The sequence below is a fragment of the Rana temporaria genome, chromosome 1 (genome assembly GCF_905171775.1).
Source record: "Rana temporaria chromosome 1, aRanTem1.1, whole genome shotgun sequence".
NCBI classification, from domain to species: Eukaryota; Metazoa; Chordata; class Amphibia; order Anura; family Ranidae; genus Rana; species Rana temporaria.
In genome coordinates, this window is record NC_053489.1 from 105,339,010 (window position 1) to 105,357,264 (window position 18,255).

General features: G+C 46.7%; 1 protein-coding gene across 1 annotated transcript in view; it reads right to left on the reverse strand.

Moving 5' to 3' along the window:
* Positions 1-288: 288 nt before the first annotated feature.
* PTCD2 (pentatricopeptide repeat domain 2) overlaps positions 289-18,255 on the reverse strand; it is a 46,808-nt gene continuing 28,841 nt past the window's right edge. Inside the window, exons 9-10 of the mRNA XM_040341464.1 lie at positions 9,961-10,074; positions 289-1,267 (exon numbers count right to left, since the gene is read on the reverse strand). Of these exons, the coding sequence (XP_040197398.1) occupies positions 1,049-1,267; positions 9,961-10,074 (333 nt within the window). The 3' untranslated portion in view covers positions 289-1,048. The remainder of the gene's footprint in view (positions 1,268-9,960; positions 10,075-18,255) is intronic.

Genomic DNA, 18,255 nt, shown 5'->3' on the forward strand with positions numbered 1-18,255 from the left:
GCACAGCTGCCTGTTTTTTACTACCTCCTGTGTGAAAGGGTCTTTAAAACAAACATGCATTTAGACCAAGAACATAGGTTTGATCTTATGTAATGATGCAACTTGTAGCTTGGGTCTTTCTAATGGGGACATGGATCAGCTGGGGGAGTGAAAGGAAGGCACATTGGCTGCAGGGCAGGTCTGCATTAAATTGAACTTGTTGCTTTGCCTAGCACAGGAAAAAGTATAAAACGTACAAAAAAAAAAAAACACAGTCACTTGAAAATCAATATCTGCTACACACATTGCAATGGTGCAGAACCCATTTACTGTTTGACAATACAGTTCTTAGTACAAAATAGGAGAAATCTGCCCTCACCAAACAAGAATGAAATTCAGCTTTTGAACAAAGGTCAGAGATCATGGTGTTCTACCCCAATCCCACATGCCAATACAAACCACTAACAATTATTTTGCTGAACTCTTCCAGGTTACTACATAAAGGCAGCGAGATGCGTTCATGACACTACCACCTAGTCCAGTGGTTCCCAACTTAAATCCTGGAGCACCCCCAACAGGTCAAGTTTTCCTTCTTGATGCAGAGATACTTTAACCCTTTTACTGCCAGAACCATTTTTTTAAAATTAGTTTTGCCCACATAATGGGGAACAAAAAAAATAATTTTAGACTAAAGACTAGTTATTTTCTGAAAATAGAGCTTTCTTTTGGGGGTATTTAATTACCATTAGGTTTTACATTTTTTTTGCCAAACATGCTCTATTCAGGGTACCACGATTCTAAACTAAAAGATATCAGATGGGCAGCATAGTGTCTTAGTGGTTACCATTTCCACCTGGCAGCACTAAATAAGTACCTGTAATGTACAAGCTTGACCCAAAAGCCCAATTACTGAGTGCAGCCCTTCAGGAGGGTGTGAACATTTGTATCCGACACTGTCCATAAATTAAGCAGGTAACCCGTTTTTTGAGCCCCAGCCATAACAAGCTTCCCTCCTGAACCTTGAGCTTTCACAGTCTTTTTAATGCACAGTAAATTGATAAAATGTCCTTTACATAGTATTCAAGGAGGCCAATTCTTTTTGCATTGCTCTACTTCTGTAGTTTTTCCTCTCTTGTAAATCTGTAGCGTTCTGTTCCTCAGGAACAGCGTGCAACATTCCATCCAGCGTTAAGGTGCTGATCTGTCCAGACTGACCAAGTTTTTCATAAATTTCTTTAAATTTTTCAAATGAAACTGTAGGGTGCAATTTCTCTTCCACTGCATCCATCTGTAGTAAAAGGTGGCATCACAGATCATCAAAAACAAACACATAATTCTCAATTCAAACAATTCTCAACAAAGCTTTAACCACTTAAGCCCCGGACCAAAATGCTGCCTAAAGACCCAAGGGGTTTTTACAGTTCGGGACTGCGTCGCTTTAACAGACAATTGCGCGGTCGTGCGACGTGGCTCCCAAACAAAATTGGCGTCTTTTTTCCCCCACAAATAGAGCTTTCTTTTGGTGGTATTTGATCACCTCTGCGGTTTTTATTTTTTGCGCTATAAACAAAAATAGAGCGACAATTTTGAAAAAAATGCAATATTTTTTACTTTTTGCTATAATAAATATCCCCCAAAAACATATATAACATTTTTTTTCCCTCAGTTTAGGCCGATACGTATTCTTCTACCTATTTTTGGTAAAAGAAATCGCAATAATCGTTTATCGGTTGGTTTGCGCAAAATTTATAGTGTTTACAAAATAGGGGATAGTTTTTTTGCATTTTTATTTTTTACTACTAATGGCGGCGATCATCGATTTTTTTCGTGACTGCGACATTATGGCGGACACTTCGGACAATTTTCACACATTTTTGGGACAATTGTCATTTTCACAGCAAAAAATGCATTTAAATTGCATTCTTTATTGTGAAAATGACAGTTGCAGTTTGGGAGTTAAACACAGGGGGCGCTGTAACATTTAGGGATCACTGTGTATGTGTTTACTAGTGTAGGGGGGTGTGGCTGTAGGAATGACGTCATCGATCGTGTCTTCCCTATAAATGAGATGACGCGATCGATGCGCCGACACAGTGAAGCACAGGGAAGCCGCAGGAAACCCCCGACCCACGTCAAGCAGGGCACGTATATATACGTGGATGTGCCTGCCTGTGCCATTCTGCTGACGTATATGTACATGAGGTGGTCCTTAAGTGGTTAAACACACAAACATAAGGATTGCTACTATGTGACAAATTTTTTAAACTTCATTAGAATGTCTGACTTTTTTTCTTTTTTAAATACTCATCTTTGGGACTAGTTTACACCAACATTAGTCCACTGAAGTGGGCGTTTCATGGGCTGTGAGGCAGCATTATAGATCACCTCCTCATTGCCCGTTTCAATCCCTAAACGCATGCATCACTGCCTTGCAACCGCTTGCTTTGCTATTGAACTGGATGTGATTAAAGTGGATGTAAACCTGGAATTTTCTATTTCTTTTTTTGATGTCACAATGTACAGTATAACATTTCCTATCATCTGCGCCCAGTCTTGCCACACAGAGTTAATCCAGCTCTGAGCAATCCTATTTTATTGTTCAGTGAAATAAAACAGACTTGCAGAGAAAAACCTTAGTCCGTTCCGCCCCCTTGCTGTGAGTGACAGGTTATTTACATATCTTATGCACTAGCCTGGAAACAGGCATTATTTTTTAAATTCCCACCCCCACTCCATTTCTGAAGTCATGTGGTTACTTTTCTGGATTTTGACTGGATGTTAGTGATCATAGCAGAATTCAGTGTAAGGAATACATAGGAAAAAATGCATGTTGACAAGGGGAGTGTAGAGGACGGCGGGGAGTCTACCGACATCACGACTCCACCCACAGAGCTCAGGACAACAGATCCACCCACAGAGCTCAGGACAACAGATCCACCCACAGAATCTGCAGTTTTTCAGTTCTTATAACAGACAGAGGGGGAAACATTTGACAGGTAAGGATACATGCAGGAGGCATCTATATCCTTATAGATCAGCACTATGGCAGTCGTTTAGAAAGGATGAGAGTGAGTTTACATCTGGCTGCTGAACATGACATGGGATTTAATTCTTGCCACAGCATGTGTACACTACTGTCTGCTGACTTTGCACCTTAAAGTCAAACATTTGTCAGAAAACTAGGTCCTGCTGCATCACTTCAGACTGGCCCCTTCCAGTAAAATATTAACTATTAGTGCCTATACCGTTAAAAATCAAGTAATACACTGTTTCACCCTGCTCTGTACACGCTGAGCTGCTCCATTTTTGGCATTGTGCCAAAAATCAGAGCCACTAGGGGCAGGTTTGCAGACAGCCTAAAGATTGCCTGATGCTCAGAGGCTCTGTGCTTCAGCAAAATGGCAGCCTCCAGCAAGAACAAACAGGAGCAACGCTGGAGGCAATTTACAGGACACACTAATTTTGGCAGCAAAATTATGAAATGTGGAATGTATGTTCCTCGCTAAAGAAAGGGCTTTCATCTTCTACTTGCCCAACCTTGTGCTCTGCTCTTTCTCCTATAGGGTCCCTAAATACCTCAATCTTCAACTCCCAGCACACAAATAAGCGGACAGCACTGTGCAACAGACTAGAGCCCAACTTTCTCACAGCATAGAACCTCTCTATCCTAGGATAGGAACATACGAGTGATGTTTACATTTTTTAATTAAGTGGTAAGATGATCCTATGCCAAGCAATTTTTACCAGAATAAAACATGCAATTACTCCAAAAGTTACAAGTCTAATAAGTGCAACTTCTTGTTTCTGCTGTCGAAAATAGATTTTGGTTAGTGTGGTGGCATTTCTGCTTTAAAAATTCTTCCAACTTCTGATCGCTTGTAAACGACAAGCCGGACACCTGTCCCATGTGAGAAAGGCAAACATGGGGATTTAAAGCTGATGTCCATGTTTCAGGTCACTTTAAAATAGTTTGCTTGGACCAAGCTGGTTTACAAAAACTACTTGCTTCACCAAGTGTTGCAGTGTCTTTAACCACTTAAAGCGGAGTTCCGGCCACAATATTAAAAATATAAACTTTTTAAATATGAAAACCCCTGTAATACACAAACTTAATGTATTCTACTACAGTTAGTCTGTAAACTAAGGTCCGTTTTGTTAGGTTTTTACAGCATTTAGACACTTTATAAAACAGAAATTGACTGGGGCCATCTTAAGTGTGGGCATCATGAAGCCAGACTGTATGACTTCCTGGATTTCAGCCTCGCACATGCTCAGTGCTGTACAAGCAGTGTAATGGTTTCAGATCAGGTTTCAATAGCAATGGGAGTGCCAGAGGAAGTTACCGCCCCTTATCTATGCAAAGCAAACCTCTCCTCCCCTCCCCTTCTCCTTCCAGGAACCAGTAAATATAAGAAATCATTTGTTCCTGTGCAGATATATCTACATAACAAGATGATATATATCTCTTGTTATATATGGTGTGTATACATATACCAGACATGTGCACTGTCAATAAATTCATTTTGTTTAGTTCCGTTTCGCATTAGCCGTTATTTCGTATTTTGTGCCCGAAACTCAATTCGGATTCGTACGCTCATAATGGGCACAGCAGGAGTACAGGCACAGGAAGTCAGCACCGAACAGGGATGGTGGGAACCCTTCATGAGGGATTCCCACCATCCCTGCACTGACTTCCCGGGTCTGTACCCCCGCTGTGCCCATTATGAGGGGTTCCCAGCCATCCCTGCACTGAGTTCCCGGGTCTGTACACCCGCTGTGCCCCATTATGAGGGGTTTCCACCATCCCTCTGCTGAGTTCCCGGGTCTGTACACCCGCTGTGCCCCATTATGAGGGGTTCCCACCATCCCTGTGCTGAGTTCCCGGGTCTGTACCCCCCGCTGTGCCCCATTATGACCCATTATGAGGGGTTCCCACCATCCCTGCGCTGAGTTCCCGGGTCTGTACCCCCCGCTGTGCCCATTATGAGGGGTTCCCACCATCCCTGTGCTGAGTTCCCAGGTCTGTACCCCCCGCTGTGCCCCATTATGAGGGGTTCCCACCATCCCTGTGCTGAGTTCCCGGGTCTGTACCCCCCGCTGTGCCCCATTATGAGGAGTTCCCACCATCCCTGTGCTGAGTTCCCGGGTCTGTACACCCGATGTGCCCCATTATGAGGGGTTACCACCATCCCTGTGCTGAGTTCCCGGGTCTGTACCCCCCGCTGTGCCCCATTATGAGGAGTTCCCACCATCCCTGTGCTGAGTTCCCAGGTCTGTACCCCCTGCTGTGCCCATTATGAGGAGTTCCCACCATCCCTGTGCTGAGTTCCCGGGTCTGTACACCCGCTGTGCCCCATTATGAGGGGTTCCCACCATCCCTGTGCTGAGTTCCCGGGTCTGTACCCCCCGCTGTGCCCCATTATGAGAAGTTCCCACCATCCCTGTGCTGAGTTCCCGGGTCTGTACACCTGCTGTGCCCCATTATGAGGAGTTCCCACCATCCCTGTGCTGAGTTCCCGGGTCTGTACACCCGCTGTGCCCCGTTATGAGGGGTTACCACCATCCCTGTGCTGAGTTCCCGGGTCTGTACCCCCCGCTGTGCCCCATTATGAGGGGTTACCACCATCCCTGTGCTGAGTTCCCGGGTCTGTACCCCCGCTGTGCCCCATTATGAGGGGTTCCCACCATCCCTATGCTGAGTTCCCGGGTCTGTACCCCCTGCTGTGCCCCATTATGAGGGTTTCCCACCACCCCTGTGCTGAGTTCCCGGGTCTGTACACCCGATGTGCCCCATTATGAGGGGTTACCACCATCCCTGTGCTGAGTTCCCGGGTCTGTACCCCCCGCTGTGCCCCATTATGAGGAGTTCCCACCATCCCTGTGCTGAGTTCCCGGGTCTGTACACCTGCTGTGCCCCATTATGAGGGGTTCCCACCATCCTTGTGCTGAGTTCCCAGGTCTGTACCCCCCGCCGTGCCCCATTATGAGGTGTTCCCACCATCCCTGTGCTGAGTTCCCAGGTCTGTACCCCCTGCTGTGCCCATTATGAGGAGTTACCACCATCCCTGTGCTGAGTTCCTGGGTCTCTACACCCACTGTGCCCCATTATGAGGGGTTCTCACCATCCATGTGCTGAGTTCCCGGGTCTGTACCCCCTCTGTGCCCATTATGAGGGGTTCCCACCATCCCTGTGTTGAGTTCCCGGGTCTGTACCCCCCGCTGTGCCCCATTATGAGGAGTTCCCACCATCCCTGTGCTGAGTTCCCGGGTCTGTACACCCGCTGTGTCCCATTATGAGGGGTTCCCACCATCCATGTGCTGAGTTCCCGGGTCTGTACACCCGCTGTGCCCCATTATGAGGGGTTCCCACCATCCATGTGCTGAGTTCCCAGGTCTGTACCCCCCGCTGTGCCCCATTATGAGGAGTTCCCACCATCCATGTGCTGAGTTCCCAGGTCTGTACCCCCCGCTGTGCCCCATTATGAGGGGTTCCCACCATCCATGTGCTGAGTTCCCAGGTCTGTACCCCCCCCCCCGCTGTGCCCCATTATGAGGAGTTCCCACCATCCCTGTGCTGAGTTCCCGGGTCTGTACACCTGCTGTGCCCCATTATGAGGAGTTCCCACCATCCCTGTGCTGAGTTCCCGGGTCTGTACACCCGCTGTGCCCCATTATGAGGGGTTACCACCATCCCTGTGCTGAGTTCCCGGGTCTGTACCCCCGCTGTGCCCCATTATGAGGGGTTCTCACCATCCCTGTGCTGAGTTCCCGGGTCTGTACACCCACTGTGCCCCATTATGAGGAGTTCCCACCATCCCTGTGCCGAGTTCCTCCTGCTTCCTTCTTCCCCCAGCACAGCACATTGCCACCATAACATTGCCCACCGCATCGTCTCCGGCACAGCACCCCGCATCGGCCTCGGCACCCCGCATCGGCCTCGGCACCCCACATCGGCCTCGGCACCCCGCATCGGCCCCGGCACCCCGCATCGGCCCCGGCACCCCGCATCGGCCCCTGTACCCCGCATCGGCCCCTGTACCCCGCATCGGCCCCTGTACCCCGCATCGGCCCCTGTACCCCGCATTGGCCTCGGCACCCCGCATTGGCCCTGGCCCAGCACCCCGCATCGGCCCATGTACCCCGCATCGGCCCCGGCATAGCACCCCGCATCGGTACAGTGAGGGCACAGTTACGGGTGCAGTGAGGGCACAGTGAGGGCACAGTTACGGGCACAGTTACGACAGCGTTGGGCACAGTTAGGGCACAGTGAGGCAGCGTTGGGCACAGTGTTGGGCACAGTGTTGGGCACAATGAGGGCACAGTTACGGGCACAGTGAGGCAGCATTGGGCACAGTGAGGGCACAGTTACGGGCACAGTGTTGGGCACAGTGAGGGCACAGTCAGGGCACAGTGAGGGCAGTGTTGGGCACAGTTATGGCACAGGGCACAGTTACGGGCACAGTGTTGGGCACAGTGTTGGGCACAGTGTTGGGCACAGTTACGGGCACAGTGAGGGCAGCATTGGGCACAGATACGGGCACAGTGGATGGCAAGCTCGCTCTCCCACTAACTCTGTGACACCAGTGCAGAGTGGGGAGAGTTACAGATCATCAGGATGACAGAGGAGCGCATCTCTGATGGATCTGTATGTGAGAACACCCGCTCGTAGTACAGCTCCGCCTCCCTGCACTAGAATTGTAACACACAGTGCAGAGCGCGCTGTTTCTATGTACAGGGAGGCGGGGCAGTACTACGAGCGGGTGTTCTCACATACAGATCTATCAGAGATGCGCTCTGTCATCCTGATGATCTGTATCTCCGCAAACCGGAGACAGACGGCGGGCAGGTGGTGGAGGCGGGGGGGCGGTGCTAGCAGGGGGGAGTTGGAGAGGAGGAAGAGGACACCACCTCTATGGGCGGCACTGTCCTCCCTCCCGCCCCCCCGAGATTCAACTACTGTACGGCGCGGCGCTCGTTCAGCCCAGCCTCCTGGGATTGATGACACACATCACCCAGGAGGCATAGCAGCGCTGGATGCGGCGGAGAAGCCATCCGCCGCAAAGGGAAGACAAACTCACAGGAATAAAACCGTGAGTTTGTCAAACAAAAAAAAAAAAACATGCCAGTTCTATTTAAGGGGGCAGTGTTAATTACAATGCAAACAGGTTGAAAAATAGGGTGGAACTCCGCTTTAAGCCCTGGACCATATTGCTGGTCAATGACCGGGCCCCTTTTTATGATTCGACACTGCGTCGCTTTAACTGACAATTGCGCGGTCGTGCGACGTGGCTCCCAAACAAAATTGGCGTCCTTTTTCCCCCACAAATAGAGCTTTCTTTTGGTCATATTTGATCACCTCTGCGGTTTTTATTTTTAGCGCTATAAACAAAAATAAAGCGACAATTTTGAAAAAAAAAAATGAATATTTTTTACTTTTTGCTGTGATAAATATCCCCAAAAAGATATAAAAATAATTTTTTTCCCCTCAGTTTAGGCCGATATGTATTCTTCTACATATTTTTCTTTTGTGCAAAAGTTATAGTGTCTACAAAATAGGGGATAGTTTTATGACATTTTTATTAATATTTTTTTTTTTTACTAGTAATGGCGGCGATCAGCGATATTTATTGGTACTGCGACCTTATGGCGGACACTTGACACATTTTTGGGACCATTGGCATTTTTATAGCGATCAGTGCTATAAAAATGCATTTATTACTTTAAAATGCCACTGGCAGGGAAGGGGTTAACACTAGGGGGCGAGGAAGGGGGTAATTATGTTCCCTGTGTGTGTTCTAACTGGGGGGGGGGGTGGGTGGGTGGGTGGACTCACTAGGGGAAATGACTGATCGCTGTTCATACATTGTATGGACAGACGATCTGTCATTTCTCCCCCTGACAGGACCGGGAGCTGTGTGTTTACACACACAGCTCCCGGTTCTCGCTCTGTAACGAGCGATCGCGGGTGCCCGGCGGTGATCGTGCCCGCGCATCGGCACCAGGGGAGACCAACCAAGGCACGGTGACGTACAACGGGACTATAAAGGGGAAGTTCCTTTCAAATGGCACCACCTTTTGGGCTACATACTTGATTCTGAGCATGCACGTTTTTGTTCCCCCTCGGAAAAGCATACAAACAAATGTTTTTCGCGAGAAAAAAAACTGACGGGAAACGCGACGAGAAAAAAGAGCCGTTTTAAAAAAAAATTTGCGGGCAGTTTTTTTGTCGAGAAAACTGCTAGGGAGCATACACGACCGGTTTTCACGACCAATATAAAAATGGCAGTTCTCTCGTTGTGAAAACTGGTCACATGTACAAGGCATGAGAGCGTGAGGTCATCAGCCTGCCCCTCCCACTCAGCAGCCAAGTAGGTAAATAGTTAAAGCCCAACTCCAGCCAATTTTTTTTACCCCATGCAGCAGGGCTGTGCCTGCACTGCATGGGTTAACTGCTCATTTTGTCTAGGGGTGAACACAGAGCCTATACTCACCTGATCCTCTGGAAAATGGCGCTTCCCCACGTCCAGTGGTGGACTTCTCCTGGTGTCTTCACGTCCAGAGCCAGTCTATGAGCGTGATAATGTCAGGAACAGTCCACCGTACAAGACCGATGGACTGTGTGTGTTTGTGCACGCGTGTCAAAAGCCAAAAGGGACTGGGTCTTGCGCTGAAAGGTTTGGTTAATTAGGCGAGTACATCTTGGCTCTCTGAACAAATACGAGCATTTAACCCATGCAGTACAGGCACAGCCCCTCTGCATGGAGTAAGAAAAATTTATAAATCGCCTGGAGTTCAGCTTTAAAGGGATCTTGGTAAGATGAATGCACAAGAGCTAGAAGTACAGGTTACAGGGCTGCAGCAAGCAATGTTAAAAGTTGTGACAGCCTGCAAAAGCTGGTCACCCACACTTTCCCACTCCCAGCATTTTGTATGCATCTAGTTGTCAGTTTACCGACAGCAGCATGAATAATGTGTACTTACTACTTCCTTAGAGAAGGTAACTTTCCAGAGGAAGTCCAACTTGGATCGCTCAGTTGCAGTTTCCAGTATGCGTAGCACTTCTTCCTCACCTTTAAACTTGGCAGCTAACAAAAGCTAGAATACAGAACAGCAACATCAAATGTCAGTGCATCATATACCAGTTGCAAGAAAAACTTGCTTGCTCGCATTTTGCAAGTGGATTTTGAGGACTGGCGAGTGTGAGCTGCCTGGGAGTGGGGGGGCGAGCACCGCCGTCGGCCTGGGTTGTATGGGAGCCTTTGTCCCATTGATCGTAGGGGAAGAGGGAGAAGAGCCGCCACCTGGCTGATTAGAGCGATGGGGAACATAACTGCTTTCATTACAATAGCTGTGTGTTTCCCTGCTGTGCGGCATCATATACTGCCCCTCCTCCTTGTCCAGGCACTTTGATAGACAGATCACCGTCCAATCCTGGGACTGTGATCTGTCTATCAAAGTTCCGTGGACAAGGGGGAGGGACTATATATGATGCCGCACGGCGGGGAAACACACAGCTATTGTAATGAAAGCGGTTATGTTACCCAGCGCTCTAATCAGCCAGGCGGCGGCTCTTCTGCCTTACATTTGCTGGGACACAGGCTTAATTTGGGGACAATTGCTGCATTGGGGACACAGGCTTAAACTGGGGACACATGCTGCATTGGGGACACAGGCTGAAACTGGTGGGCACAAACTGCATTGGCGGGCACAGGCTGCATTTTTGGGCATGGATAAAGTTGCTGTCAATATTTATTTTTATAACTTAATTCTGCATAGAACATTTAAGTGTAATTTCATGAGATAATTTATGAGGGCGTGTTTAGGGGCGGGGCAGGGCAACTGGTGGAGAGTAACCCTTAAGGCCTGGCTAGTAGCTCAGGGCTTGCCATTTTTTATTTTGAGCCCTGTGTATATATACAGTACAGACCAAAAGTTTGGACACACCTTCTCATTCAAAGAGTTTTCTTTATTTTCAGGACTATGAACATTGTAGATTCACACTGAAGGCATCAAAACTATGAATTAACACATGTGGAATTATACATAACAAAAAAGTGTGAAACAACTGAAAATATATTTCATATTCTAGGTTCTTCAAAGTAGCCACCTTTTGCAGCAGACACATCTCTAGAACTGTTAAGAGGAGACTGTGTGAATCAGGCCTTCATGGTAGAATATCTGCTAGGAAACCACTGCTAAAGAAAGGCAACAAGCAGAAGAGACTTGTTTGGGCTAAAGAACACAAGGAATGGACATTAGACCAGTGGAAATCTGTGCTTTGGTCTGATGAGTCCAAACTTGAGATCTTTGGTTCCAACCCCCGTGTCTTTGTGCGACGCAGAAAAGGTGAACGGATGGACTCTACATGCCTGGTTCCCACCGTGAAGCATGGAGGAGGAGGTGTGATGGTGTGGGGGTGCTTTGCTGGTGACACTGTTGGGGATTTATTCAAAATTGAAGGCACTTTGAAGAACCTAGAATATGAAATATATTTTCAGTTGTTTCACACTTTTTTGTTATGTAAATTTCCACATGTGTTCATTCATAGTTTTGATGCCTTCAGTGCGAATCTACAATTTTCCTAGTCATGAAAATATATATATATATCACACTGACAGGAAGTCAGGTAAATCTGTGGGTGTTGTCACAGACGGGAGATACATTTCTGCCTTGTTTGGACAATACACCAATCATTATCGTGCGTCAGCTACAAACATAGCCAGAGAAAGGCTAAAGGCCATTGAAAAACTTCAGCGGTTCAGAATGAGGCAATTAAGGCCTCTATAAGTAGCCCAGAGGATTACCACTAATTTGCTGCATCCTGAAGCTTTGTGAGGAAGGAGAGCAGTACTGAAAGTCTTGTGAGGAGGTGAGGAGAGGAGTGATTTTTCTGTGTGATAAAAATCAAAAAAGACTATTGTTTTGTGCTGTACGACCAGCACTGTCTACCCAGCAGTAGGCTGTGTTAGACTTCATAGATAGGTTCCTGTGTGGAAGGTAGACGCCCAAAGTGGCTAGGATTTATTTTAGGTTTGATTTTGTTTGGATGCTTGCAATTGTTTTCCAGCGAGATGGAAAAATAAACCAAGAACTTTGTTTTCAACCGTCTTCGACTGCCAGTCTGTATAAATTCAGTGTGTGGTGAACCCATCCAAGGGGTCACACACCCCGCTACCGAGCTAACCCCTTACAAAACACACACACTCTATCTCTCTCACTAACACACACTGAGAAATGTAATAGTATTGTCGTAATTAATTAATTCTGATAAAATTATACACAATATTTAGTTCTATTTCCTCCTGTAAAATAGAATACCCTCCCTGCTGAGTTGATGTGTCTCATACTTTAGAACAGGGCTCAGAATTTCAAGTCTTGAGCTACTAGTCATGCTTTAAGAGTTACTCGCTACCAGTTGCCCCACCCAAGCCCTGCCCCTAATTCCACCCCTAAAACACGCCCTCATAATATCTCATGAATCTACACTGTTACAGTATGTTTTATGCAGAATTAAGCTACAAAAATATGAACTTTAACAATATTAACATAAAGCATATTTCATTGATATGACCGTGTTAAAATAAGGCTAATATATGATTAGCTACTATAGGCACTGTACACATCAATACTGCCTTAAGTAAATATGCGCTGCGTACAGAGTGCAGGGTTCAAGGGTGCGCTGCGTACAGAGTGCAGGGTTCAAGGGTGCGCTGCGTACTCCCAAGACCTGGGTTTCCAAAACCACAGAATGTACATACTGAACATGCTCTTGAAGCATCCCAATGCTGAGCAGTCAGAACCTTGCAGAGTGTGCGGCCCCACGTAAGCCATTGCTATTCAGTTTAAATTCCCTGATTTGACAGCTGTCCACCCCCCACACCCACAGAATAAACTTGCAAAAGGAGATGGAGGTAATGTAAATTTCAAATTATATTAATGCCTACCCAAATCCATCCAGCCTCCCTGTGTACCTGACACTGACCCGAGGTGAGTGGACCCGCCCCCGCAGACTATATTATATATTCTAAAGGGCTGCTTTAGAATATATACGATAGCCTACAAAAAAATAAAAATAGGATTTTTATAACAGCTTACCTGTAAAATCATTTTCTTGGAGTACATCACGGGACACAGAGCTGCATATTCATTACTATGTGGGTTATAGAGTCTACCTTCAGGTGATGGACACTGGTGTAATCAATTAAACAGGAAGTTCCCTCCCTATATAACCCCTCCCCTACTGGGAGTTCCTCAGTTTTTGTAGCAAAGCAATAAGTGTCCCAATATCCCCAAACAAGAGGGGTGGGAGCTCTGTGTCCCGTGATGTACTCCAAGAAAAGGATTTTACAGGTAAGCTGTTATAAAAATCCTATTTTCTTTATCGTACATCACGGGACACAGAGCTGCATATTCATTACTATGTGGGATGTCCCAAAGCAATGCTTACTGAGGGGAGGGAGACACCAACAACGCAGAACGCCATCAGACGTGAGGACCTATAATGCTGCCTGCAGCATACTGCGCCAAAAAGCTGCATCCTCTTGCCGTCTTATGTTCACCTGATAGGAGTTAGTGAACGTAAGCACAGATGACCAAGTTGCGGCCTTGAAAATCTGCGTCATAAAGGCTTGGAAATGCATTGCGCATAAAGCGCTTACCATCCTGGTAGGGAGCACCCCCACAAAAAAACAGGGGGAATCCTACTCTAACCACAAGCCTGAATAATATAACCTGATGAATCAACCTTAAAAACAGTTGATTTTAGACGCTGCCTGCCCTTTCCTGGGGCCTCCTGGTAGCGCAACAACATCAGTTTTCCGTATCCGAGCAGCTGCTTCAGATAGGCCTAGACCCTTCTTACTCCAACGAGAGAGAGAGTGTAACCATTTTAATAGCTGACCTGAACACTGCTTGCCCATCTAGGGTCTTCTGGCAGCCCAATAAAAACGTCAGCTTTCTATATCTGAAACCTTCAGATAGGTATTAACTGCTCTCATCTCAATTGAGAGAAAAGCAATAACCTTTCCTTCCGTGAAACAAGGTTTCGAAAAAAGGGAAGGTAAGAATATCTAGATTCAAATGAATACTAGATCCTTCTAGTAAATAAGGTTGGGTGAGGATGAAAATCACTCTACTTGTAAGAATAATTGAGTATGGCTCTATACCAAGAAAGTTGCCAATACTGAAACTCTTGGAGGCTACCACAACCAAGAACACCAATTCCCTTGTTAAAGGATGAAGGGAAATATGGTGCATCGGCCCAAGGAGCTGACCCTGTAAGCCGACAAAACTAGAGCCAATCCTCCGAGCACAAGGGCGACCTAACTGGTGGACTTATACAAGGGGTGACGTGCATAACAGCCCGGACCAAAGAGTGTGAAGTAATCGACCTTTGGAAGCAAGGCCGAGATCGGATCCTTGATATAACTTAAGGCTAGCTCCGTCTCCTTTCCAAATGTAGGAAGGCAGGAATTTTACCTTTGACAAACTGCCACGGATGCCACCATCTGGTTTCACACCAGGAACCTGGGCCTTCCAGACCGTAGGCTATCTGGTCCTGGAGGCCAGCTCTCTTGTATGAATCAAGGGAATTGCCGCCGATTCTGAAAGCCCCGATCCTCGAGAATGTGGTCTATAATAGCCAGACCATTAATTCACCTGTTGCAAGGCAGAATGTAATACCCCCTGCAAAGTAGGCCTGGACAAGATGTAAGGGACTGTGGGTCCTCTACTACCACCCTTACTGTTCCTGCACCGAGAGGTCGTCAGGGTTGTGCCGGAGTAATCAGGCCAGCTTCCGTTCTCCTCTAAATGTTGCATAGAAGCCACAAAAGTCGCGGCACTGGGGGGAGAGACACAACCAGTGACAACTGGTCCCCCCCCTCGGATTAAAAACACATCTGCCCCGCATGCGGGTGGATCCTTTATCCTTGACCCCAAGCTGTTCAATCTCTTGTTGAGCCTGGACGCCAATACATCTTATGTACAGGGTACTATTTCTGTGACATTTGGTCAGGAAAACAGTCGGGTGTAGAGGTCATTCTCCCAGAGACACTTGTTGACGGCTCTAGCGAATCGCCTGCCAATTCTGCATTTCATGAAATGACGAATGCCAATAGGCAAGGCACAAGCTCCTCCTTGGTAAATTAAGTAAATCACTAGTATGGCATAGTCTGATTGTACTCTGACAGAACCAACCTGCCACCTGAACGTTCAGGCCCCTAAGCCAGATGCTCCATCGGTAGCTCTAGCTGACAGATAAGGCTCCCTTGGAGCTTGACTACTTCCCCTGGGCCATGGTCTCTTGCTGACCTGGCAAACCCTTTTAGTTAAGAATCACCAAGAGGAATTCCAGCATATCTCTGGGACCGGGTTCTTTGGATAATGCTAGGTCAAGATCCACTCTTTCTAGGCCGACAAAATACTGTTTATAACAGCCCTGAATAAAAGTTAGTATAGGGAACTGTCTTGAATGAAGCCAGCATCTTCCCTAGTGCCTTAATCAAAAGGCCAAAAGTAAGGAACTGTTCCTTGCCGTGACCACATAGACCAGTTTTCTTATAGCGATGGTCTTGTCTGAGGCCAAAAAAAAAAAAAAAAACTCTCCTTTTTGGACTGTGCCAAACATACCCAGCTTCTTGTCAAATGAAAGAATGTATCTTTAGAGTTCCAGATACTTGACCATGCTGGACACCCTTAGGTCCAGCCATGCTACTGACTGACCCATCAGCAGGAGTTTGCTTCGGTATGCCATTACTGCTATACCCTGGGCCTACAGACCTGCTAGAGGCGGGCCCTAGCACCCTGACAACCCAGGCACGGAGGCTAACCCAAAAGGGCAAGACCACCAACTGGAGATAGTGCTGTTCCCCTGTGAAACGCAGACAACCTCTGCAGACCCAAGTAAATAAACACATATGCAACTGGCTCCCCATGTGTGTATGTGGCAAGTGTTAAAGCCATATGCCTCAATGGAAGTGTGTGTACATGGCAGCGTGTGTTCCTGGAAGCATGAATTCATATAAATATGTTTTAAGAAAAACATGCATATAGCATGTGTGCTCTGGAACAAGCATCTTGCAAGCAAGCATGCGATATAAACGTGTTATGCAACAATGTGCAACATGAACCCATGCAGAAACGTATTTCTATGCAAACACAAGGAATCCTGTATTGCTTAATTAGGCCGCCATGTACAACTTTAAAGTAATCATGCATCCTTATGCGATTCAGCATCTTCCATGCGATCAACATCTTATGCATTTTAAGCACTACTGTGCGGACAAGAACCCTTGTGTGACCAAGGACTCTTGTGTGATCAAGCACCCCTGTGCGATCCAGCATCCTTATGCACGCAAGCATCTTAATGCGACTTTAGGCATTTCTGTGAAACAAGCCTCTCTATGTGATCAAGTATCCTTGGGTAATCCAGGACGCTGTTGATGCGACAACCATGTGTGATCCAGCTTATTTTTGCATTCAAGCATCTTTAAGCGATCTTTAGGCATTCTTGTAGAAACAAGCCTCTCTGTGCGACCAAAATATCCTCGAGTAATCAAGGACTTGGGTGATCGGGTAATCATGTGTGATTCAGCATTTTTATGCCTTCAAGCCTCTTTATGCGATTCTAGGCATTTCTGTGGAAACAAGCCTCTTTGTGTGACCAAATATCCTTGGGGAATCAAGGGCTTGGGTGATCAGGTAATCATGTGTGATTCCAGCATTTTTATGCATACAAGCATCTTTATGCGAACTTAGGCACTTCTGTGGAAACAAGCCTCTCTGTGTGACCAAATATCCTTGGGTATTCCAGGACGCAGATGATCAGGTAACCATGTGTGATGCAGCATCTTTTTTGCATCCAAGCAACTTTATGCGATTTTAGGCATTTCTGTGGAAACAAACCACTTCTGTGTGACCAAACATCCTTGGGTAATCAAGGATTTGGGTGATCAGGTAACCATGTGTGTGTGATCCAGCATTTTTATACATACAAACGTCTTTATGCGATTTTAGGCCTTTCTGTGGAAACAAGTCTCTCTGTGTGACCCAATATCCTTGGGTAATCCAGGACTTGAGTGATCAGGTAACTAGCATCTTTATGCACTCAAGCATTTCTATGCAACTCTAACAAACATGCAACACCATACAGACAGAAACATGTATCCTTATGCGATCCACAATAAAACATGCTTTGTTACTTGTTTTTATCCCACATGCATTCCAAACTCATGTATCTTATGCAACATGCGGACTGGTAAAAAGGAAGTTATCCTCTGTAGATGTGCGTTTCCTCAATTAAGAGACGTTAGCAATGTGTACCAGCAACTGTGCATCCCTCAGATGTGCATTTGGTTAGCCTGAAGCCGACACCAGGCTGAGGACCATATGGAGGTCTTACTAGCCACCTATAGGAAAACCTCTCTTTACACTCTAAGGAGAAGATAGAGGCTTTGGCCGAGTAGGCAGAGGGAAATTATATGCAGCCTGAATCTCTGAAAAGACTGCAAGTGCAATCAGAACCTGTAGGGCTATTGATAGCTTCTCCTCGTTAGGCTGCAGCTCCTGTCTCCTGTCCTCTGACAGTGAACCTTCATCCCCAGCTCTTCTAATCCCTTTGTTTAAGGATTAAAGCAGGAAAAGGGACACACCCTGCTTTTTTTTTTTTTTTTTGCTTCTTGTGAGGATGCTGCGAACATAGCAGTTAAACTCTTGTAGAACAACAAATGTGATGCAAAAAACAAAACACATGCAGAGTGGCTGCAATGTTGGGGGAGGCTGCATTGATTGCCTGACAGGTCTGATGGCTCAATCTGTGAGCTGTCTCTACAGGGGAGAATAAGGGGCCACCAGGTTCAGGTGGCAATTCCTTTTTATATTCCTACCCCTGACCTTATTCAATGGGGAGACCAAAGTCCTAAGCTAAAAGCAGAGGAGCTTAACCCAGGTGCATCAACAGCTGAACATAGTCTGGCAGCAACAATGCCTGCTAATCTGCACAGCTAGATGCGGAGTGGGCGTCTTAGATGAATCTGTATCCAACTCACACAAGGTGCTTGCGTTTGTGTCCCCCTAGCTTTACAGAGCTCTGACGTCTGGGCCTTTTTGAAGAGCCCTCTCTGCGACTACACTGAGCCGGTGAGCACGTGCGACATGGTAGAGCCTGAAGCTGAGGAAGTGGGACGCACAATAGACCAGCTAACACTTAAGCTTCAGTCTTTGGAAAGCATGGTAAGCGAAAACATCAGGCATGTCTTTTACTGCCCATAGTAGTGG